The 24201-nt window shown below is 42.2% G+C and overlaps 1 protein-coding gene across 8 annotated transcripts in view; it reads right to left on the reverse strand.

Annotated features, from left to right (window-relative positions):
* Positions 1-24201, reverse strand: part of LMBR1 (limb development membrane protein 1) — a 151160-nt gene that overhangs the window by 35746 nt on the left and 91213 nt on the right. For all 8 annotated transcript variants that reach the window (XR_006214011.1, XM_042976418.1, XM_042976402.1 and 5 more), the window contains 4 exons: positions 22903-23029; positions 22406-22474; positions 21349-21413; positions 17684-17756 (listed from right to left, as the gene is read on the reverse strand). Coding sequence is in view for 7 of the 8 variants with exons in the window: in XM_042976418.1 (XP_042832352.1) it covers positions 17684-17756; positions 21349-21413; positions 22406-22474; positions 22903-23029 (334 nt within the window). In the remaining variant the exon portion in view is untranslated. The remainder of the gene's footprint in view (positions 1-17683; positions 17757-21348; positions 21414-22405; positions 22475-22902; positions 23030-24201) is intronic.

Genomic DNA, 24201 nt, shown 5'->3' on the forward strand with positions numbered 1-24201 from the left:
TACCTTACTTTGATAAAATGTTTACTTGATCTGTTAATTTTTTTATTTAATGACAGAAATACCGTATGCTTATTATAGAAAGTGGAAGAAATTCAAGATCTAATTCTCTATCCCACCTCCCTAAAGTGACACTCAGGAACAGCTTGGTTGATGCTTCCACACCTTTCCTCATACTCATGTATATATTCACATGTACATGTATACCACACACATGGTCTCTATTATGTATTGTACAAGAACGGGTTAAATTGGACACGTTATTTAACCGCTTGCTTTCCTAGCCAATGATATATCCATGTTTACAGATAGTGCCAACTCTGTTAACAACTGAATACTATTCCACAGTATGGATGCACTTCAGTTTTATTCAGAATTATTCCACTTATGACTAGTCCTAGGTTTTCCGCTATTTTCTGCGACTACAACGTTGCAACAAAAATTTTTGTATGCATAGCCAGTACATTCTAATTCTATTATTTTTGCAGGACAGATTCCCAAAATTCTGAGTCACAGGGTATAAGCATTTACAGTTAAGAGATATTTAGAGGTTATTCCCTTCCAAATATTGCAATTTATTGTAAGAATTTAAATTATTGTAATATTTCCATTTCCATTTATAGCTTTTGAAAGTATCTATCGTCTAATACCTTCCCTCACACTAGATGCTGTAGTTCTTGAATTTTGGCCAATATGATGGATAAAAAACGTTGGGTTTTTTTTTTTTTTTATGTTTATTTTTGAGAGAGAAAAAAAGAGAGAGAGACAGAGCGGGAGCAGGGGAGGGGCCGAGGGAGAGGGAGACACAGAACCTGAAGCAGGCTCCATCCAGGCTTCGAGCTGTCAGTACAGAGCCCGACGCGCGGCTCGAACCCACAAACCATGAGATCATGACCTGAGCTGAAGTCCAGTGCTTAACTGACTGAGCCACCCAGGTGCCCCAAAAGTATTTTCTTATTGTTACTTTAACATATATCTCCCTAAATGTGGTTAAGCATCTTCCATATGTTTATTTACCACGTGGATTTTCCCTGTTCATATTTTCTACTTATTTCTATAACGACTTGCATATCTCCATATTCTGTTTTATCTGTTCAATTCTGAAATGGATAAATTAAAATCCCCCACTACAAATTTACTTTCGTTGATTAGGTTTTCTCAGTTTTTAAGCGTTTTCTCAATATATATTTGCATTTATTTGCTACGTTTTTTGGGTTCCTAGAAGACTGTAACACCCTCCTTAAGAATCACATCTTTTACCATTAATGACCCACTTTGTTTTTAATGTTTTTCAACTTAAATTCTATTTGGTGGACCTTAAGTTCTACTTTCTTTTTGTTTTTATCTGTATTTGTTTTATTTGTTTTACTTATTTACTGATTTATTACTGATTTACATATGAGAGACCAAAAAAGATTAAAATTAAAGGTAGATAGGTCTGTGTGTCTATCAGCTGAATCTTATTCGAGGTTCAACCTTATCAGTTAGATTTTGTTGGTTACAAGCAACTGAAATGGATGGACTGGGTACAACAGAAAAGGAATTCATGAGAGAGAGAGAGAGAGAGAACCAGCAGGAAAACTTCCAGTTTTCCTGGGAAGGAGGGGAACCAGGCAGCTGGGGGCACTCTGGGTGGCAGGAAAAGATGGACTGTCTCCTCTTAGTATTACAGCTGGGATCGATCGGTTCCAACGATTTTCAGTCTTTACGTTGCTCGGATCAAGAATAAATGTCCAGTGTCCTGAGGGCCTAGCTCAAGAGTCACAAGCCAATTCCTTTGGTAGGGGAGGCAGAGAATTCTGACAAGCAGTTCCACAGAGGTGATCAAATGTGAGAAAGAAGAAAGCCAAATCAGATGCTTTACTACAACAGATCTGATAGGCTCTGTTCTTTAACAGTGGAATTCAGCCCATTTACATTTAGTAAAATATAGTATTTGCATTCAGTAGAATTTTGTATAAGAGCTGATAAACTTCATTTTATACCTTCCATATTGCTTGTCTTAATTTTTAAGTGTTTTTTGATTTATTATTTTTTTAATGTTTATTTTGAGAGAGAGAGAGAGGGAGGCAGAGAGAGAGGGAGAGAGAATCCCAAGCAGGCTCCACACTCAGTGCGGAACCCAACTTGGGGCTCAATCTCACAACCGGAAGATCGTGACGTGAGCCCAAATCAAGAGTCAGACGCTTAACAAACCAACGGAGCCACCGAGGTGCCCCTTAAGTGTTTTTGTTTCTTTTACTTTTATCTTTACTAAAATGAAATGTGCACGTAGTTCTGACTGCCAAATACATTCGCAAGGTACATACTTACACGCTGACCTGCCTCCCCGAAGACCACCACCTCAAATTGTTTAGCTGATTCTTTCAGCATTTGTCTCCCTATCACTAAATAAACAGCTTCCCTCGCTAGGTCCTGATTTTCCAGCTCTAAGTATTAACTAGGGCCTTCCTACCAAGGAAGATGAGGATTTAAGTCTCTATAAGCCACACACCTTATCATTCCTCCGTCTCCCAATGTGGATTATTGGAAACTGTGGTTACATCAATATTCAATGTCTGCATGATCGCAACAGAAATGCCATCTGCAGCTTACCCACGTAACAAACTATGGTTAGCTTTCTTTTCTTCCATATTATTCTTCCAACCCCTAGAATTAGTCATTTTTTTCACTTGCTTAGTTTTCTTATGTACTTATCACTATCTCAATGCCAAAGTTTCCTCCCAAATGTCTTTTTCTCTTGGTGTTTAAATTCCTGTTATACCACTCATTTCATTACCGGGAAGAAATTTCTCCTGGAGTCTTTAGACCTGCCCTGGTCTGGACTGCTGCTCTCTAGCCCTGCTGCACACTGGCACCCTGGCCCCTCCTCTCTTCTCTCCCGCAGTACGTCTCTTATTTCCCACACAGCCCTTCTCATTTGCTCCACTCCCTTACGTAGGGGGTGCAGAGCCTCCGGCAGCTTGTGAAGAAAAGGTTAACGGGAAGTAATATTTTTGAGACTCCACAAGTCTGGATATTTTACCTTTGCTCTCGCAGTTTGGGAAGACATGGAAATCTAGGTCAAAACTAATAATCCTTCAGAATTGTAAGTCACTGCTCCATTGTCTTCCAGCTCTGGCCCTGCATCCGAGAAGTCCGAAGTTCTCCTTCCCGTCCCCTTGAGTGTGAACTGCTTTCCAGTCTGTGAAACGTGTGGAATCTTTGTCCCCAGTGTTCTGGTGGCGAGTCCATTTCCATGTACCACGCAGGGCACTAGGTGAGCCCTTTCAATCTCCAAATTCACATTCTTTGGATCTGAGAAATTTTCTTGATTCTGTCATTTCCCTCTTTCCTCTCCTCTCCCCATGTGGAATTCCTAATAGTTGCCTGTTATTCACCCTAAACTGGTTCTCTAAGATTCTTAAATCTCTTCTATTTTTGTCATTTGACCCATCTTCTAAAAAAGTTCTTTACCTTCCAGTCTTTTGGATAGGCCATTATTTCTAAATATCAGAAGTCCCTTTCTGTTCGCTAGATACTCATTTTTATAGAATCCTGGCCTGCCTCATGACTGCAATCTTGGTTTCTTTCTCTCAGGATGTTAACAACAGATTTATTTTCAGATATGCTTCTCTAGCATATATTCTGTCTGTCCCAGTGTTCTGTATTGTTTGGCCTCTCCTTTCAAGTAGCTCAGAAGTCTGGTGAGCCTTAGTTGTCTGCTCATATTTAAGAGTGAAGCACGAGGGGCGCCTGGGTGGCTCAGTGGGTTCAGCATTTAACTCTTGATCTCAGCTCAGGTCTCGATCTCAGGGTCATGAGTTCAAGCCCTGCATTGAACTGAGCAATGGCTCCACCCTGAGCGTGGAGCCCGCTTTTAAAAAAAGCGTTTTTAATTTTTTTTATACCGTTTATTCATTTTTGAGAGACAGAGCGCAAGCAGGGGAGAGGCAGAGGCAGAGGGAGACGCAGAATCAGAAGCAGGCTCCAGGCTCCGAGCTGTCAGCACAGAGCCCAATGCGGGGCTCGAACTCAAAAACCGTGAGATCGTGACCTGAGCCGAAGTCAGACGCTTCACCGACTGAGCCACCCAGGCGCCCCAAATTTTTTTAATAAAAAGAAAAAAAAAGAATGAAGCACTAAACGTGCTAATTTGAAACTCAAGAGTGAGTGGTGGCTGACCGCTGTGAGACTTCTTGCCGGCTAATCCAAGCAGGGCACCCCGCTGCATCTGTGGGGCCTTCCTCCGGGCTAGACAGAGTCCTCAGAGACTCCTCCCATCTCCTCCTTGAATGTCCGTGTAAAGGGAGATGGGAGCCTGCAAGCACTCACCCCGTCCCCTACACTGTTCCCAGGCCACAGCCTCTGTTTCACTCTCTGGAGAATAGCCCTCCCTCTTCTCGGGGCAGGAGAGGCAGTGCCTGGGACCTTGGATGGAGGGACAAGATGTGGGCATCCAATCGCTTCACAAACAGGATTTTCAACCAACCCTCCTGAGCTTACTCCACGTCATCTCCACTTCCACATCAGGTGGTGCCACCTCTCGAGATTTGGGGGGAGTCTGGGATACGAATCAAGCACAGATAGCTTAGGATTTAGCCTCGTTGGGTCTGCTAAACTCATTGCCTCTAAAATTTTCTCAGGTTTGCTAAATTCCAACATTTTATTGTGATGTTTTTCAAGTTCTCGTTCCCTGAACCTCAGCGTTCTCATCTGTGAAATGGGGTGTATTTATTAGGATGCTTTCCACTGAATCAAAAATCTCAACTCAAAGTAGCTTAAAAAAGAAGAAAATAATTTCACGAAATTAGAAGTTTAGACACAGAATGGGCTTCAAAGTGGGTTTTCCCACAGCTCAACAGTGACATCCAGGGACCGAATTCCGCCAGCCACAAGTTGGCTTATTATGAAGTCTGGTGGCTCTTTCCCCTTTCATGTAATTTCATAATTTCTGTTTATTTTGCTCTTTATTTCTTCTTTTCCCAGCTAGTGGAATTTCTGTCTGTTCTTTCTCCCCAGGTTAATCTGGCACTTCAGTGGTTACTTTCTCACTCTTAACATAAGTACGGTTGCATTTTTTTTTTCAGTATAACACACTCATAACCCCATAATGATGCTTTACTGAGTAACTTTCCTGCATCAAGGTGAAGCTTTCACTGTACTTTTATTTCACGGTTCTTTCATTGCTTCCCACCCACTCCTCCTAAATCCTGGATTTTGCTGAGATTGCTTTAAAAATATTTAATATAGGATTATTTGTAAACTTTTCTTTCAGTGTATAAGTTGTCATTTCCTTAATACGTAGAATAGTACCTAGCACAAATGAGATATTCAATATACAGATACGGAATGAATATCTTTTTTACCCTAATATACATATGACATCTTGATAAATGTATGAGTTTTTAATTGCAATCTTCCCCCCCCCCAACCCTTAAAACTAATGATATTATCAATAATCCTTAACAGGTCACAAACAGGAAGTTTGATGTTGATCTCGTTCTCTCCTTTATAAGTTATTATTCTTTGTGAAAGCTTGTGAGATGTTTTATTATCATTATTATCATCACGCTTGGAATTCCACAATCTTACACAATAAGTCTAGATCTTTTAAATGTCCTATTTAATAATCTTGTCCGGGACTCTGTGGTCTTTTAACCTGCACCAAAGTCTTTCTGCAGCACACTGACATTTTCTGCTATTATCTATTTACTTAATTTTTTTCTACTTCTTCCTCCTTCTAGATGTTTGCTATTTTTTTTTTTTTAATGTTTATTTATTTTTGAAAGAGAGAGAGAAAGACACAGAATGAGCGGGGAAGGGGCAGAGAGAAGAGGAGACACGGGCAGGCCCCAGGCTCCGAGCTGTCAGCCCAGAGCCCGACGCGGGGCTCGAACTCACGGACCGCGAGATCGTGACCTGAGCCGAAGTCGGCCGCCCAGCCGACTGAGCCAGCCTGGCGCCCTAGATGCCTGCTATTTGGATTAGGTGTCTCGGCTCTACAGTCCATGTCTGCCATCTCACCGCTTCCTTGTCTTTGCACGTTTGCTCCGTGACACAAAAGAGTTCTTCCACTTGATTCTGCCAGATAAGTAATTCAATTTTCAGAAAGACTACACTCGTTCCTCGTTGCTGGTGTAACAAAGTGCCATCAACCTAGTGGCTCACACAATATAAATGTATTAGCTCACGCTTCTGGAGTTCAGGAGTCTGAAATCAAGGGCTCAGCAGGACCGTGTTCCTTCTGAAGACTCTGGGAGAGAATCTGTTTCCTTATCTTCTCCAGCTTACCTGGAAGCTGCCCACGTTCGTTGGCTCATGGGCCCTTCTTCGGTCACTCTGCTCTGCTTCCGCAGTTCCATCTCCTTCTCTGACCCACCTATAACAATGGTGTGAGGACACCGGGCCCACCAGATCATCCAGGATAACCTTGAGACCCTTCAACTAATCACCTTGCAAAGTCCCTTTAACCACGGAGGGGCCGCGTGTGTGGAATCAGGGTGGTTGGGACTCGGACACTTTCGCAGGGTCGCTCTTCCGCGATCACAAGGACTTTTTCATCTTTTGCCTGCTGAATTTTTTTTTTTTTTTCACATTCTAGGTGGCCTTTTTTTTTCTCTAACTACACGTCCTTCAAAGTCCCTATTACTTTTAAGAGCCAAGTACAAACTCTTGCTTGTCTCCCCATGAGCTGTCAACCTCAATGGGAATCAGTTGTTCTAGATCCTCATCTTCGCAGTCATCACTCAGCCTCCAGCGAGCGATCGCTTTCCTTTATGCCCCGCTATTGTTCCCTTCACACCTCATCACGTCAGACCGTCTGTCAAACAATGACAAACCATCTCGGGGGCCCAGCAGTTTCTGCTTTGGGGGACTGGGGAAGAACGCCAGTTCCTCCTGATTCAGGAAGCAGCAGCCTCAGGGCTCCGGGGTGTCTCTAGCATCAGTGCGCTCCTTTATCAAAGGGAGGAAGCAAGCAGGATTTGGCCAAGGATGCTAGGCGGCTGGCGGGCGAATGCATTAAGTAGGGGAATCCAGAGGCTCTTTCTCTAAGCCCCCTTGGGGACTCACAGAACTCCGGCCTTCCCCTGGGTTCTAGGAAAGGTAAGTACTGCCCCCTCTACATCTCCCGCCTCGCTTCCGTCCAACGCTGAAGAGGGAGAAATCCACTACCTTCTCTTTTGGAGAAGCTGAGGTCTTGAATGTACTAAGATGTTACAGTATTTCCAGAGCTCCCGAGTTTAATCATTTTACTTGTCAACGGGTAATTGACATTTATGGGAGAATAGGGGTTAAGACAGATTTCAAAGCTATAACACTTTGACTATAAATATAGTTTAGAGCGTCTAGTAGCCAAAGCAAAAAGGGAAACAATTAAATTATAGAATTAATGAATACTTCCATACAAGAAGGAGGTTTACAGTAAGACAGCGTCGCATTTTAAGATTTGCGAGTGCCTCTGAATCAAAGCTTAAACGACACACTAGTCTTACAGATACCTTTTACTTTTTATCCCATTTCTTCATAAATTACATGGTGTGTATCTGTAGTTAATGCTCATTTAAATTCTTTATCTGATTAATACAAATACAATTCTGAACTACATTTCATTCCCTATATTTGTAAAGAAGTATTATTCCAGTAACCAGCTCAAGGCTAGAAAACATAATCTGATGAGTATTCAGAAGTTTGAAAGGGAACGGGGATCAGGATACACAGTATTCCAGCTGCCAATTTTAGATTAGGTGAAAAGTTAGAAATGCCTGCTTTGTGGTATGATGTCTACAAAGCCCATTACAAATATCTAGACCTATCACTGTATTTTTCAAAGGAACAAAAACTAAAGTGGTATTTCCGACGTACTGTATTTTTATTTTCAGGAGACACAATACTAGGCACGCAACAGACAGTTAGTAAATACTGACTGGGGTGCCTGGGTGGCTCAGCTGCTTAAGCGTCAGACTCTTGATTTCAACTCAGGTCATGATCTTACAGCTCATGGGTTCAAGCCCTGAATCGGGCTCCTCACTGACAGTGCCTGCCTGGGATTCTCTCTCTCCCTCTCTCTCTGCTCCTCCCTCTCCTTCTCTCGAAATAAATAAATAAATGTTTAAATAAATACTGGCTGACTTGCATATAAAAATCGAGAATGCGTTCTCGTCGCCTTCAAACAGAGCATGCTTTCATTAAATGACCAGATTCACCTGGAACAACACAATTTTCAAAGACCTCACCATCCTTCACTGTGTATCATCACCTACGGGAGATGAGTAAGCTTGTGTAGGCAGAATGTCCCATTATAAATGGCCAAAAGGAACGATGGCTATTGCAAGGAATCAAGACATACCACAAACACACATTGGAATGTTACGTGAATTTAAATTGCACTAAAAAAAAATCGTCCAAATATCCCGAGCAACTGTATTATCCTTACTTTATTTCAAAATGAATCTCACAGGTTCCATGTCAGCATTGTCTAGTCAATAAGTCAAATTGGTAGACAAAACCTGTTTGGACTAGTCATGAAAAATAAAAAGGGATTCTCCAAGAAAACCACAAAGCAGCTCATTTAAGGTCAATTTAACGGTATTATTCTGTTTTTCTTCCAGCCACGACATAAGATTTCACTACCTCAAAGGAAATTATAAGAGTATCTATTTGCATTCCCCTAGGTGATTGGCAGTTCAACACCAATTAGTTCAAAATTACACTGTTACTAGCATGTAATAAAAACAACACCTTTCATCTTTCTTACACAGGTCAGAATACCTTCAGAGCCAATAACTTTGATCAAGTAAGTATTTTTGATCCTGCCCCACCCGTCTCTTTGGATTCAGGAAAACTAACAGCTGAAGGCAACTTTTCCCAGCTTTATTCTTAAGCTGAAAAACGAGTGCGGTATTGAAAATATTTTGCTTCCAAGATGACAAAATTTCCCAAAGCCCAGCATTGCTTCAGTAACTAAGCCTTAATATACAGACAGCTTTAACTGACATTCATATGTTAAAGGGAAGATACTAATGCTTTAATTTAAGACACATAATGCATTTTTAAAACTAAATATAAATTCTCTAACTTGGTTTGTAAACAACTCAAGTAACATGAGGCAATAAAACAATCTCCCTAAGCAATCTGGTGTCCTGAACCGAGTCTCATAACGAATACTATTTAGAAGTAGACACCTCTAGAATAAACAGATTAGCTTTTCGTTTAACTTTTTAATTTAGCACAGAACCAAAGAAAAGTTGGTTAGAAAACCTGCTAAGTAACCCTTTAAAATTTTGATTATACTTAATATGTTAAACTGATCAATATGATCTCTAGTCACCAGAATGAGAGGTCTCTCAAGTACTTTCAATTATTTCTAATCGCTTAGGCGGATGATTTTGTTGCTTAAAGCCCCAAACGCCCAGAAATTCACAGAGCCAACAGCCTCATCCCCGAGGCAAGCGGCAGTTACGGCAGAGCACAGCGCCGCCGCTGAGGAGGCGGACCCCGGACAGCATCTGAGAACTGAAGCTGAACATCCAGGTCTCCACGGCATCTATTTCAGCACCAGCAAACAGCGCTACTGCCCACAGAAGAGACGGGCGAGCCACACACTCAAACACTCCATTTCTATTCCACTCGCAACGCTACTATTTGTGAAATCTTGGTTTCTAGTTGCTCGGGACACATCTGCAAAAATATGCCTCAATACAGAATCAAGTAACGTAAGACTTTTTACACCCAACACGATTTGAAAATTCAAACACACATTCATTCTAAATGAGCACAAGCAAGATAGAAAATATTTAAAACTCAGCTTTAAAAACATTTATAAAAAGCTATATATACAATCAAAGTAACTGTTTTTACCTTAGACATAAGTTATCGGTAGATCTTAAACTGCAGGAATACCATCATCCAAACAGGTTGTGGGTGAACAAGTAAGTCGCGTGTACTAAATTTATCTTCTGCTAATAAGTTTAGATCATTTATATACAGTGATCTAAATTTCAGAAAATAGATGATCTTGACTCTTAAGTTATTCTACAGTTTGTCGCTCTAAACTATTCTTCATCTACTGGTATTACATATTATCTTACGTCTCTTCAGTCACATCATCTTATCCCACAACGAATCGTTTGGGCTACACCTTACAGTCAACAAAGTGAGCGCCTAGCCCGAGAGGCTGAATAAACTGTACAAGGTACCTCTCACTGTTTCAGACGTTTGGACTCAAATGTTGGTAATCTGAATAGAAAGAAACCATTTAACTAGTTTCACCGGTAGAATTAATCCTCTTTGCTGTTAGCTCAGGAAGTCAAGATATTACTAACCACTTTCTTCTATCACAGGACTGCCATTCAGTGTCACCATTTTTGCTACGTATGTACGTTGTTGATGAGAGCCCATCAGCCAATCAGTCTAAGCCTAGTCGTGTCTCAAACTGGCCTGGGGTCTGACCAACTTGAGCCATTCTCAACTTCAGTGATATAACCAGCAGGAAACAGTACTCTTAGAAAACCATTGCTAGACTACAGAAGAACACATAGAGAGAGTCGTAGAGGACAGAAGCTAAGACGTGACACAGACACAAGCTTCCTCCCAACAGTAAGGGCGTGGCCCGAGAGCCTGCAGATAAGCCTCAGCAAACTGTCAGGCAGCGACGATAAAGAGTTCCTCCGACAGGACGCGACTAGACTGCCAGGCAAACTCAGATTCGTGATTCATGAGCAAGACTCCACGACTGATGGGGACCAAATGCTTCTGACGGGTCACTAGGTTCCATGAAAAGATCGAATGTGGGTTTTTTTCAACCTTTTCTTTTTCAGAACACAAAGCTACTGCAACCAGACACTCTGCAAAAATGAAACAAGTACACGTGCTGCGCTCTTAAGAGTAAGGAATTCATCCAAAAGGTTCAATGAAAAAGGCTTCTTTAAAAGATCAAAATCAAGCAGAAAAGTAATTGCTACTAAAAGTGATACGCTAACTTTTTATCACGAAGATGAAAATAGCACCTAACAAAATTGAATGGAATCATTAAGTTCAAAGTCTACAATATTTTTAAATAAATTACATTAAAAGAACTGCGACGGTTTTGAACTTAAACAATAAAAAATAATTCCTATTCATTATGGCACTTCTAACGCTACCCAGTACACCCATAGGCTATATCCACACGAAAGCTAATTATTTCAATTAATGCTGTTGCATTACTTAAACATTTAAACATGCTAATGATATATGCATCCTCTTAATCCTGGGTAGGAATTACAAAAGATCTACCACAATTAATGTAATGGGACTTTCTGTTGGGCTGCTCTTCTGGGGTCTTGGAGTAGAAATGGATCCTGATTGCTCCTATTTCATGGCCTAACAATTGGGGAAAATCACCTTATTTCTGCTTTTTCACCTACACCCCAGGGCATAAGGTCCTCCAGCCCTCAATCTTGGCTGGTCTTCAGAGTCTCTACTGTGGGCCTTCCTCAATACTGGCTGCACGTAATTCTTTTACCACCAAACTTGATTTCTTCTACCTTCTTCACTTTTTAAGGTAAAACGACAACCTTCCGTCATGCATGTTTTTCAACGATTCACTTACTCATGCAACAAGTTATCTACCACCAACCCACTATGTGACTGGGGATATCACAGGATCAGGAGTACGGGAAGGAAGAAGACAAACAAAAACGCCTGCCCCTGTGGAGTTCAGGTTCTACTATGGAGAGACGGGCAGCATATAAAAAGTAAAACGGGGGTCGCTCAGTCGGTTGAGCGTCCGACTCCAGCTCAGGTCGTGATCTCACGGTTCGTGGGTTCAAGCCCCACGTCAGGCCCTGTGCCGACAGCTCAGAGCCTGGAGCCTGCTTTGGATTCTGTGTCTCCCGCTCTCTGACCCTCCCCCGTTCATGCTCTGTCTCTGTCTCAAAAAGAAATAAAAATTAAAAAAAAAAAAAAAAGTAAAATGGTGTGTCAGAAAGTGGAAAGTACTACAGGAAAACATAAGGCAGGAAAGATGGAAAGAAGGGTCAGGGTAGAGGTGGTGGCAATATTAATCATATCCCCTAAGCTACAATGTGGAGAAGCCCACCAGGAAGGGGCTCTTTGGTAAAGACCTAAGAGACAGAAGGGAAACACGTGATAACGCCCTGAGACAGGAGGCGACGGGTCAGGGAAGAACAGGAAGGACACTGCAGGAGAGGAAGTCAGAGGGCACACGGGGTGCAGAAAGAGGACCAATGCCAAGACTGGCCTTTATTCAGACTGAGAAAGGACACCACCGGAGGAGGGCTCTGAGCACATAGGTGAGAAGATGTGACTTACGTGTCAAGGACTCTTTCTGACTTACAAGGTCAAAGATAGATGCACGGAGACTAACTAGTAAACTACTGCAAATATCGAGCCAAGAGGTGACTGCTGCTTAAATCAAGGTGGTGACATACCAGAGCCAACGGCTTTGCTAAAGGAGTCCGTGTGGGAATTGAGAGAAAGAGACTCCCAGGAATTAGCGTGAGCACCTAGAAGAACGGATCCACCACCTACAGAGGCAGGTCAGCTAGGACCGAAGCAGAACCGGGGAATAAGACCGTCAGCTGACTTTGGACACGATATGTTTAAGATCCCTGTCCGGCATCCAAGTAGAAATGTCTCCTAGACGGAGGAAGAGGTGAGAGCAGAGGTCAGCAGCACACAGATGGAATTTAAAGCCAGAAGACCAGATACGATAACCCGAGGAGTGCAGGTAAACAAGCGTCAGGAGACTTTAAGGACGGAGGCAGCGAGCGCTCCGGTGTGAAGCAGCTGCGGACACAGGGAAAACCAGCGGGGTTTTGAGAAGCAGAGGCTCACGAAGCAGCTCACTCACGACAGTGTGGTGAACCAAGTGGAGTGAGGAGGGTGGACGAGGCCCCGGAAGGCACCAGCCACCGCGACAACAGCATGTCAGTGGGGCACCGCAGGCAAGGGTGCGTCCCAAAGCAAACACGGAGCGCGGAAAAGAAACTGAGGAGTGTCCAGCCCATGAGTTCTGCGTAAAGACAAGCGAAGCAATGAGGTGGTGAGCCAGAGGGACAGGAGGTGCAGACAGACTGGCTCATCTCTTCCCCTCCTTCCCTCCGTTCACTCACTTGTTCTACTGAGAAAATATCAGCACATCTCCATGCTGAAGGAAACGATCCAGTTGGGGGAAGACTGGTTACAAGGGCCACAGTTGTGTCCTTGAATCAGGGCGAAAGCACTGAATCCAGTGCCACCAGGGGTGGGCGGGGAGGGCTTTGCCAGGAGCGCGGACAGTGCAGCCACAGCGGAGGGAGAAAAGGCAGCACGTGGTGGGGGACTTGCACGCAGCGGAGTCAACGGGAAGGAAAAAGCTCGTGAACGTTTCGGCACAGTCGCTTCATTTTCTCAAGAAGAGGGGAAGCAAGGTCGTCAGCTGAGCGTGATGGTGAAGTCTCGAGGAAAGAGAAGACATTAACAGTCATGTAGGAGAATGTGAAGTACATTTAAGATACGGTCATACGTTTAAAGAAAGGCCAGGTGGTTACAGTCGGTCAGCTCAACAGGCGCCAGGCGGAGAGAGGGACGGGGCGAGCAGGGCACGGAGTCAAACGATGGCCCGGAATTTCAACTGTGTGAGGCAGCCAGGGTCCGACGGGCGAGAAGGAGAAAAGGCTGTGAGAAGTTATTCAGATGGACAGACAGCACGAAGGGCTGTAGGAAACGGCACGTGACGGGTGACTGACCGTACGACTGCACAAGAGCCGATCGCCGCCAGTGACCGGGCTGCGCTGTGGTCCCAGGCAGCGAGTAGCTGAGGAAGACCATTCAGAGAGAGGCCGACGGCTGGCCAGGTGGGCTGCAAGAATCATCCACACGGACACTGAAGTCACCAGTTGTGACAGGCGTTGTGGCAGAGAGAATGATCACGAATGAGGAGCTAACGCCCTCAAGGTGGCAGAGGGATTGTCTGGAAGGAGAAGAGTGATGTTTGGAAAGGGAGAAGTAATGGGATCACAATCTAATGACATGAGGTTCAAAGCGTCCACACGCAGCAGAAGACAACACGAGGAGTGAGGTGGGGGACACAGGAAAGAAGAGAACCGCCACCTGACTGGGACTGAGAAGCCGTCTGTGACGGGAAAGTCACGTTTCTTCTAGCGAGGGTGGGGGGTGGGGAGACTGAGGACCTGGTGGTTCCGCTGCTGTGACCCAACGGTTTTGGGTTCCCCACGGTTCCCCGCAGTTCCACACGGTATCCGCAGAGTTTCAGGAGCTAAGGGACAGTGGGAAATCAGGTGAGAGTGGGGCGCAGGAGGTGCAGGGGACAGTCTCAGAGGCAAGGCTCCCGGAGACTCGGGCTCCTGATGCTGACCGCCAGTGCAGGACGCGCTATCTCTCATGGCCTCGAGGCAGCCGCGAAAGAAGGCTGTGTGCTGGGGATGCCGGGAGCCGGAGCCCCGCCAGGCCAGTGGTGAGTTCTGGGGCTGTGGGAACCAGGCGGCTAGACATCCGCGGCCCCCTCCTCCTCCGGGAATACATACAACTCCCACCATCTGTTTCTTTTTTCCAAGTATTTCAGTGCTGGATAAAATCTTACAGACGCTCACCCGGTTTTTCCCTTCTTCAGCCAACTCATCTATGATCTTGAGACTCAGAATCTACGTTTATCTGCTCAAGGTCTGGTGCTTAGAGGAAGATGCGCAGTAAACAGAAAAAGGAGGAGAAAGCGTGGAGCCGATGGCTAACAAGACGACTTCTTGAGGACACTGGTTTACCTTCTAACAGTGTACAGGGTCACTTTATCTATCAACATATTTTCTGAAGTAACAACAATATTAGCAAGAACAAAACCTCCAGCACCAGCAAGTGACAAACACGAACAATGGGAAGTCACAGGCAGGCATTCCACCAAAAAGCTGTACTGATATTCTAAAAACCAAGCATGACGATTCAACGCCAATGATACAGTAACTACCACGACAAGTTATAGATCTTCCAGGAACAAAGTGTTATGTTTTTTCAGATGGCTGGGAGCTTGGCTCAGAGCAAACCATGCAGATATCCCAAAGATTCCCATGATGCGCGTCACACGCTCCCAAGCAGACCAAGAAAACACACGCAACGGCCACTAGCAAAACACGACCGCGAATTCTGGGGTAATTCACTGCTGTACGTTTTTTAAAAATCTTTTACTCTTATTATTTTGCAATTATTTTCAACAGCCCAGAATAAAAAATATTTTAGGTGCCTGGGTAGCTCAGTCGATTGGCCGTCTGACTTCTAACGTCAGCTCAGGTCATGATCCCAAAGTCGTGAGACTGAGCCCAGTGTCAGGCTCCGCGCTGAGTGTGGAGTCTGCTCAAGGTTCTCTCTCTCTCTCTCTCTCTCTCTCTCTCTCTCTGCCCCTTTACCCCGCTCCCCCAAGCCTTCTCTCCCACTCTCTTAAATAAAAAAAATTTAATTTACCTTTTAAAAATAATTTAAAATACGAAACATTTTTACAACAAAATACATTTGACACAATACTAGATTAAAGAAAACCCATGGGGATGATTTCCACTACTAACCTTCTATGATTTATGCTTTCTTAAAAAATAGCAAATCATAAAATACTGTTTATCTTGTTTTTCCCCCCTCTGCACATATTGATAAATATACCGTACTGAAGCTCACAATTTTAATCTATATTAGTCAATATGCCCATTTTGCTGCGGAACCATTTATGTTTCAAGCCTGTTGTTTTCCACCCGAAACAGTCTACAATGCTAACAAGCAAAGAATGACAAAACGACAGCGACTATCCCAACGTATCGTTAAAGAGTGTCAACGGAAAGACTTTACCGACCTACCAACAGAGCGGTCAGAAATGGTACGTGACCTACCAAAATGGTAGAAAATAAAATTATGCTTACTATTAGCTATCATAGCATGCGTTTAACCTCTCCAAATTAGACTGCTGTGCTAGTCAGGGCATTTTGTTTTTTTGGGCTTGGCTTCATTTCGTAATACATCTTAGCCTTCTGGCAACTACTTCTTTTTCAGTTTCTTTAGATATAATGAACCGCTTTTGAATTTGAGGAGCCAAAGGATCTAGAAAGATGATGGAGGGACTTTTTCTCCCCTCCGTGGAAACGAAAAGTGGGAAAAGGCTGTATTTTTTGGTTTGGGTTTGTTTTGACTCAACCCAAATTCTTTAATTCACGGGGCACCATCTTGGACGCTTCCTGGGTCTCAGTCTCCTGATCTGCAAGATGGACCTCAGGCTGAAACACAACTGCACACTACAGGCAGCTTCCCAATTCAGGCACTTTTATTATGGAACAGCATCATTACCTAAATAAGACAAATTGATCATAATAGTTACTACTGTGATGCAATTTTATAAACCTGACAGTATTGAGTCAAGTTGCAATTCTGATTAAACAGGCTTAATGTTGAAATAGCTTTATTAAAGTTAGAAGAATAAAAGATACATGTGGTACCAGTCTAAAAGTTGTTGGTACCAAAGGATACAATATTATTGACAAGAATTCTTTAAAATAGATACAAATCTGAAATTCTTTCACCTAAGAATAAAGCTCTAAATGTTAGCAACACTTTTTAATTGATGATTTAAATTCACTATTTGTAACTGAAGAAAGTAGGTACATTTTTTTCCTATTTCATACTTAAAAGTAACCTTCCATTTTATACTTACTCTTCAATTACGATCCTGAAATACAGTTAGCTATTAATACTCTGATGTTGGAGTTGGTTTTCAACATTAAAGAAAAAACCAACAACTCTGTAGGAGAAGAGAGTGCAGAATGAAAATCGTTTAAATAAAATTAAAAGAAAACTTATCCAAACCATGCCATTTCTCTGTTAAACTATCTCATTACTCTTTTCTTCATTGGTTCTTCATTTGAAGCCAAAAAGGATGAGTAATTAAAAATCGGACTTTAAGATCTACGACATGCTTACTTGGTTATCACAGCTGATAATGACCACATTCCCAAGTAACCAGAGCCCCTAAGCACCACTGAGACAGTCAAATTTGGCACCTAGAAGCAGAAAGACGTACTACTTTTCACCTTAAAGATTTCAACAGGAAAGAAACGAAGTAAGGATACTAAAGTATCCTTTATCTTACTAAAGTAAGAAGGGGCGCCTGGGTGGCTCAGTCGGTCGAGCACCCGACTCTTGATTTCGCTTCAGGTCGTGATCTTGTGGTTTGTGAGATCGAGCCCCAGGTCGGGCTCCGCACTGGCAGCGTGGAGCCTGCTTGAGATTCTCTCTCTCTCAATCTCTCTCTCCCCCCCTCGCACACACTCTCTCAAAACAAATGAGTATTAAGAAAACTAATAATAAAGTTATTAAGAAAACATACAAATCTGTAAAACGTCAGTAACTGTGAGTCGTAATGCTTAAAACGTATTAGGGTACTGGTAGCAGAGGTGCATCTCAGTGGCCAGTGTCTCGGAACTGAGCCGCCCTTGCTAGAGGACAGTGCACTCCAGCCAGGCAAAGATGGGAACTTGACCACAGTGCCGCCAGTCCTCAGCAAAACTGTCCTCACCTGGAACGTTCACATGTTACTCTTACGTCTTGACCTCGTGCAACACGGCACAGTGTACTAAGAGGCTTATATTTTTCTATATTTTTCCCCCTCAATCAGTGTCTTTCTTGAATTAAATAATTTTTTTTATTCAGCTCTAGATATGTAATACATACATACCATTTAGTCGTCTCTGGAGTGCTTCCTCTTCCAGGGTAATAATATAAATTTGTTCATCCAGGTCTTCAAGAATCTAAATTCAAAGATCAAACCAGTGACCGCTGCGTTATTACAAAACTAGTGCTCATGAGAATATTTAGGCTGTTTCGCCTACGATTTAGATAACTCTTCAAAAATATTAGGAATTTAAAATAAAAATCCTCAAACTATTCTATATACAAATTAAGGAAAAATATTTTAGTATGTGACTAAACACATCAAAAGTTGGCTATTATAAAGTCTACATATATTTAAATTTAAAGGATTAAAGAATACTGTGCCTCTCTCAATGACAAATAAATATATGAATTCTAACCTTCCAAAAGGCTAAATACAGCACTATCTCTTATGCCCAAACCAATTATTTTAGAGCAAGAAGGAACAGATGACTCCATGCAACATTGGTTTCTCATCTATATTTATCTACATAATATTTAAAACAAGAAATCTATAAACTCAATCACTACCATGCAATACTTTCCACTTACATCATCTTTACATACTAAAAATTTCTGCAAATACCGAATAGTGGTATTATCAAAATCATTCTGCAGACAGAACCCTAGAGAAATATGATGCTTATATATACACCACTCACCACGCCATACAACACTAATAAAAAACAAGAACAAACCACTGATCAATCAGCATTATATAGGCTATTATCTGCACTATCTTCACAACTGACAAAACCTAAAATATGTTTAACTCCAGCTTTGTAGAGTTACAGGTTATCGAATCTGCAGAATTTCTATAAAATTTACTTAGAACAACCCAACAATTCCCAGTATTTCAACAAATATTGATAATCCCTTATTATCAACAGGCCTAGCACTGACAGCAAAATAAAACAGTAAAGTAACAATAAGTCATAATATGCAAATAAACAATTACAAAAGCTGACTTTCCTAGAAGAAAAGGGTGGGGAAACCCACTTCAGCAGGCCACCAGTGAGGGCCTCCCCAAAGAGACGACCCTTGAGCCCTGAGTGGGAAAGGGAGGGCAGACTGACCACACCAGTGCAAAGCAGACTAGGCTGAGTGATTCAAGACAGGCTCTGCACCTGAAGCAGGCAGGGGCCACACCTTTAGGGGCCATGGTACCAAGTTTCTTACCTGTCAACGTTCTCACCACTTTCTACTGTTTGGATCATGATCCACAGTTTTTACCGTTCTTAAGGTCTAGCCCAGACAAAAAAGATTTCTTCCTACGGTGCAAAGTGTCCATTAGTGACTTACCACCACGGGTCTGTCTCAGTGTGAGTGAGGGGCACACGGACATTTGCGTTAAGTGTGTGCATCATGCCCTTGATTCTACAACCATCCACGAAAAACAGAACGTTATCATCCCCATCTTACAATATGCCAAAACACAAGGGTTTGGCAAATTAGAGTTATCTGCCTTTGAAGCCTATGCTCTTAACCACTCTGAGCTACTGGGGACCTAAATACGAGTCAAACACAGTCCTTGACCTCAAACAGCTTACATTCTAGTGTCTGGAGAGAGAGAATGAACCCCCCAAAATAATTATAGTATTAAAAGAACAGTCATAACTGAAGCTAAAATAAACAGTGTTACAAAAGTTAAGAGGAAGAAAGATTCCCGACTTCTAGGTGGGATGAAAAAAAGTTTTGGCATGTGTTTTTGAGGATAGTGGCCTCAGCTGATAGCTTAATTTACTACAAAGGGGAAAGGCATTTGGGTCAGAGGAAACTATAAGCAAAACACAGAGGTGAACAGGTAGAAAGTAGGCTCAGCAGCGAAGTAGCTCGAGTACTCTGGAGCTTATGGCCAGATCGAACAGTGCTCCAGAGCCCAGGGTCTGAAACCAGTGTCTGGGATCAAACCCTGCCCCACCCGCACTGACCTGCAATCTTGTACAAGCCACTTAATCTCCCTGAACTACACGCAATTCAGCCATAAAATAAGCCCACCACCTAACTTAGGGATTTGTTAACAGGATTAAAGGACATGTGTGTAAAATACAGTACTTATCACAAACATATAGCCTATACTGATTTAAAAAACATTATTATTAGATGTTAGGAACCAGAAAAAAGGTGTAAAGTTTTGAGGATAATAATAATAACAATAACAATAATAAGTTTAGGAGAAAAACCAGCTTTGGGAAGGGAGATAAATACGTAGTTTGGTTTTACAGAAGATGAGCTTTCAGCTCCGTGGGGTATTCAGTTACAGCACTTACAGTGCACTGTGTTTGTTTTCCTGGCCTTTTTCTCAGCAGAATTACACATTTAGAAGTGATGTGAAAATGATCAGGAGAACAGAGCAGAGCAACTGTAGACCAAGGACAGAACTGTGAACATTCGCCTATATTTAGGGGGCCAGGAAATAGAAACAGAGAAGGAGACCAAAAAACAAACAAACAAACAAACAAACAAACATCTCCCCCAGAGAATCAGGAAGAAATTAAGAAGGCAGTGTCATAAAACCTCTTCAAGAGGGAAGTAAATTTCAAGATTTGATAGTATGTTTCAAGTGCGGATACATTTATGTAGCAAGTTAAATAATCCAATCCTATTTTTACAAAAGATATGAAGAGATTTTTTTGCCATTTATTTTTTAAAATCTTCCAAAATTAAGCAAGCATTACTAAACGAACATCTACTACAATATTTCCTCAATTTTTTCTTTGATTAATCACCCCGGTAGGAAAGACAAACATACTACCATAACAATTTAGTAGGTACTACTAGGGCAATACAAACAAAGGGGAATATGAGAAATGCAGAGAACGAAGCTTGATTATTTCAGTTTGAAGAAGAGGGGAGGCAAGGCCCAAAGACAGGCCGTGAGTGCAGCTGACATCAGAGTCGGGGCTCGAGGAGGCCGTCAGGGGGGCTGAGCGGGCAGGAGGCACCGGTGGGAGGAAGCCCCCCACATGCCTGGGGAGTGAAAGCACACAGCCTGCTGTGCGCACAGCCCCCCCGGCTGGTGAGGGTGCAAGCAGTCACGGGGGGGACACGGAGTGTGGAGTCAATGGAGGACGGGACAGGTTGTGAGTCATTCAGACCTGAGTTTGCAGGCAATGAGGACCCAGGAAAACAATTTAAATGGCAAGTTCCCTAAACGCAGCTAAGAATGATGTTCACGCGAGTAAATGTTTGACAAAATAGCTAGAGGCCAAAGAATTTAGGGACAAATCATTACGATTATTACTACCAATTGAAAATCATTTAAAAATGAATATATGGTAATTCTGACATTAAAGTGAAAAGTATAATCAAAATATAATATGCAGACAGCTACTCTGAAACATATATGCTTTCTAAATCAAGGAATATATGTGGTAAATTTTGAAACATAACAGTTACTATTGATACAAGACAACAGATACCTAAGATACATGTAAATATTTGTAAATTTTGTCTTAAAATTTGCTAGAGGAACTTTTTAACCTAAGTGTCTATAGTTAGTATTTTAAAAGCAAAAACAAATTTGGTTTCCAAAGATGAAAAATATTAAAATGAAAGCAACAGTAACAACTACGTCCTAAACCCACAAAAACATTCATACGTTTCTGATTGCTCATTCACAACCTAAAAGATGTTCAGATGTAAGCACATTTATTTGAGAACCAAGATGGTTCACGATGATAAACTTACCGTTGGCTTCACCAGCAACTGCCCCATCACTGTGAACATGCGGGAGAGGCCGACAGGGGTGCACACTGAGGGAGAGACCACAGACGGAGAGGAGGCACATGAACCGCTAGTTTAAAAGTACAGAACGAACTCAAAGGTTATTGTTTCCAGAAAACTCCTGTCTCCAATTTTGCCAGAGGATTCTTCAATCAATAAAGAGGCTGGGGGCACGGGGACGTGGAGGAAGAAAGATACATAAAGACTAAAGAAGGCTTAGGATGCTCAAGACTCTAGCAGTCCAATCAGAGTAAGTATTTTCACTTAGAAGAAATTAAAGAAAATCAACTAAAGGGCAGATTAAATTTCAAGAGCTAATGAAATTGAGAACCAGATAGGAACATCTAAAAGTGACAAGTATTATCTCCACTCCCTTTCACTGCATTTATCTACTTACAATGTCTCTGAGATAGACCGTAATCCCTCAAGTAAGACTGAACAAATTTGAAATAAAAACCACAAATTCATCACACAGCATTCCACGTCACCAGCCAAAAGCAGAATCTAGGGTTGTCTGGGTGGCTCGGTCGGGTAAGCGTCCAACTTCAGCTCAGGTCATGATCTCACAGCTCGTGGGTTCGAGCCCTGCGTCGGGCTCTGTGCTGACGGCTCGGAGCCTGGAGCCTGCTTCCGATTCTGTGTGTGTGTGTGTGTGTGTGTGTGTCTCTCTCTCTCTGCCCCTCCTCCCCTTGTACGTGCACACACTCTCTCTCTCTCTCTCTCTCTCTCAAAAATAAATGTGAAAAATTAAAAAAAAAAAAGAATCTAACACTGCAATGGATGCGCCCGCGTGTGCGTGTACGTGTGTGTCTCTCTGCAAAAGACGCTTTCCTTAGAGAAAAACACGCACGTTTTCTTTCAAGGTTTCAGTTTATCAAAATCGATCTTAACGTAAAAAAAGTTAAAGGCTAAAGCTTTAAAAATCTCCAAGCTGTTAAGTGATCTCATCAGGAAACCTTCCTATTTTTCAAAACACAGAACTCCACTTTCCCATCAACCATTAGGCTGGAAAAATACTTACAGAGAAGTAACAAACATCCCATCAAAGATATACAGGAATATAAATAGGGTAGGTAGAACTCCCAGAGATCTAAAAAGAAATGTAAATAGATTTTAGTAAATCCAAAATATTATACATTAAGATACAGGTTGACATAAATTAATGTATGGTAAACATCATAATTGCCTGTTTGAGTCTGCTAACCCATATAATTTCTAAATTGTACAATAAAAAAGATCTAAAATAGAAGAAAAGGAGATAACTCTTGCGAAACCTGTTTGGAGGGAGAAAAAAAGCCTCCAAAGAATTTTAAGAACAGAAACCAATTAACAAACAAACAAAAAAAAGCTGCTTGCTCGTTCTGAATACAGCAAACACATGAATACTCTGTTCTTATACATGTCTAAAGACTTAATCTGTAACAACGGGATAACTCTACAAGGAATTATTACAATGTCTAGAAAGTGCATGTGTAAGTATATCCCAGACTATCGTCTCCATCAGAGAAGCCGGTTTACCATACAAAGACTCCATGCTGGCAGCGTCATTGTCAATGAGCGCGGAGGCGACCCACACTATCCCAAGAATAAGCAACGCGAGAAGAATAAGCATGACCAGAGTCTCTAAAATTCGGGCTCGGATTCCCTGAAAAAGACAACGGAGACGTGATTTCAGTATTTTATGTCATCTCACGAATAATTAGGTTTCTATCTACACGAAAGCACAAAAATTCTTTGGAAGGGCAGGAAATTTATATTTATTAGCAAGATAAAACCCACTAGCTTTAGAGTTTGTAATGTTTAGACGGACTTTTCTTTACAAAATTATGTGAAATACCATTAAGCTTTCAAGAAAGAACTAAAAATATTCTTTCTAAAAACATTTTGTAGAACCATCTTTTAAAACGCAGGTTAATGAATTCTTAACTGTGATTCTAATCAAGGGCGTCTCGGCTGTTGAGGCGCACAGCCAGGCAGTTCCAGGAGCACCGCACTTGGCGAGAGCACAGAGCACCCGCTTGGGCAAGAGCGCAGGCCCGGCTGGGCTGCTCCCACAGCCTCCAAGCGCCCTCTGGTGTGCAGCCCGAGGACTCCCCGAAGGAAGAACACTGCTCTCAATTACCGATCGTTTCCTTTTTCACATTAGATAAGATGTCATCACTTCATGCAGCTGGTATTTAATAAAGCCTCTTTATGCACAATTTTGTTTTTATAATAAAGCACCTTTATGCACACTTTTGTTTTAAACGTAAAACATTCTGTCCTCAGGGTCAAACCAGAGGCCAGACCTCTAAACTTGAAACCTACTAGAAAAGGCAAACAAATGAACAAAAAACAACTTCCTTCTATTCCAGCAAAGTCACCCAACGATTGAATCCGTACCTAAATTCAACGATGCATTCAATGTTTTATATTGTAATGCACTAATGTACATCTAATACAACAAACAAAATTATAAATAAACCCATGCCTCTCAATAAATCCTGTAATCTTTCCTTCCATATTAAAAATAGTTTAAAGAAAAAAAATAGTTTAAAGATGTATTACAAAGATCTGAAACATATACTGACTCCAACTTTACCCTGATACTATTTGCTAATTTCTGAATTAAAGGGATAGGTTGCACTTCAATCATGGCCCCGGGTGCTCGGATGCAACAGAGAGGACAGGGAATGCCCTGAGACCCCAGCGAAGTGCCCCCAGCCCTCCATAATGACTCAGAGTCGAAGGGGCCTGTCCTTACTAGTCCAGTCCTACAACAGGGCTGCCTGGGCAGGTTAAGCTATGTCCTCAAATGTGGAGTCAGCACATCTTAAG

The sequence above is a fragment of the Panthera tigris genome, chromosome A2, assembly GCF_018350195.1.
Source record: "Panthera tigris isolate Pti1 chromosome A2, P.tigris_Pti1_mat1.1, whole genome shotgun sequence".
NCBI classification, from domain to species: domain Eukaryota; kingdom Metazoa; phylum Chordata; class Mammalia; order Carnivora; family Felidae; genus Panthera; species Panthera tigris.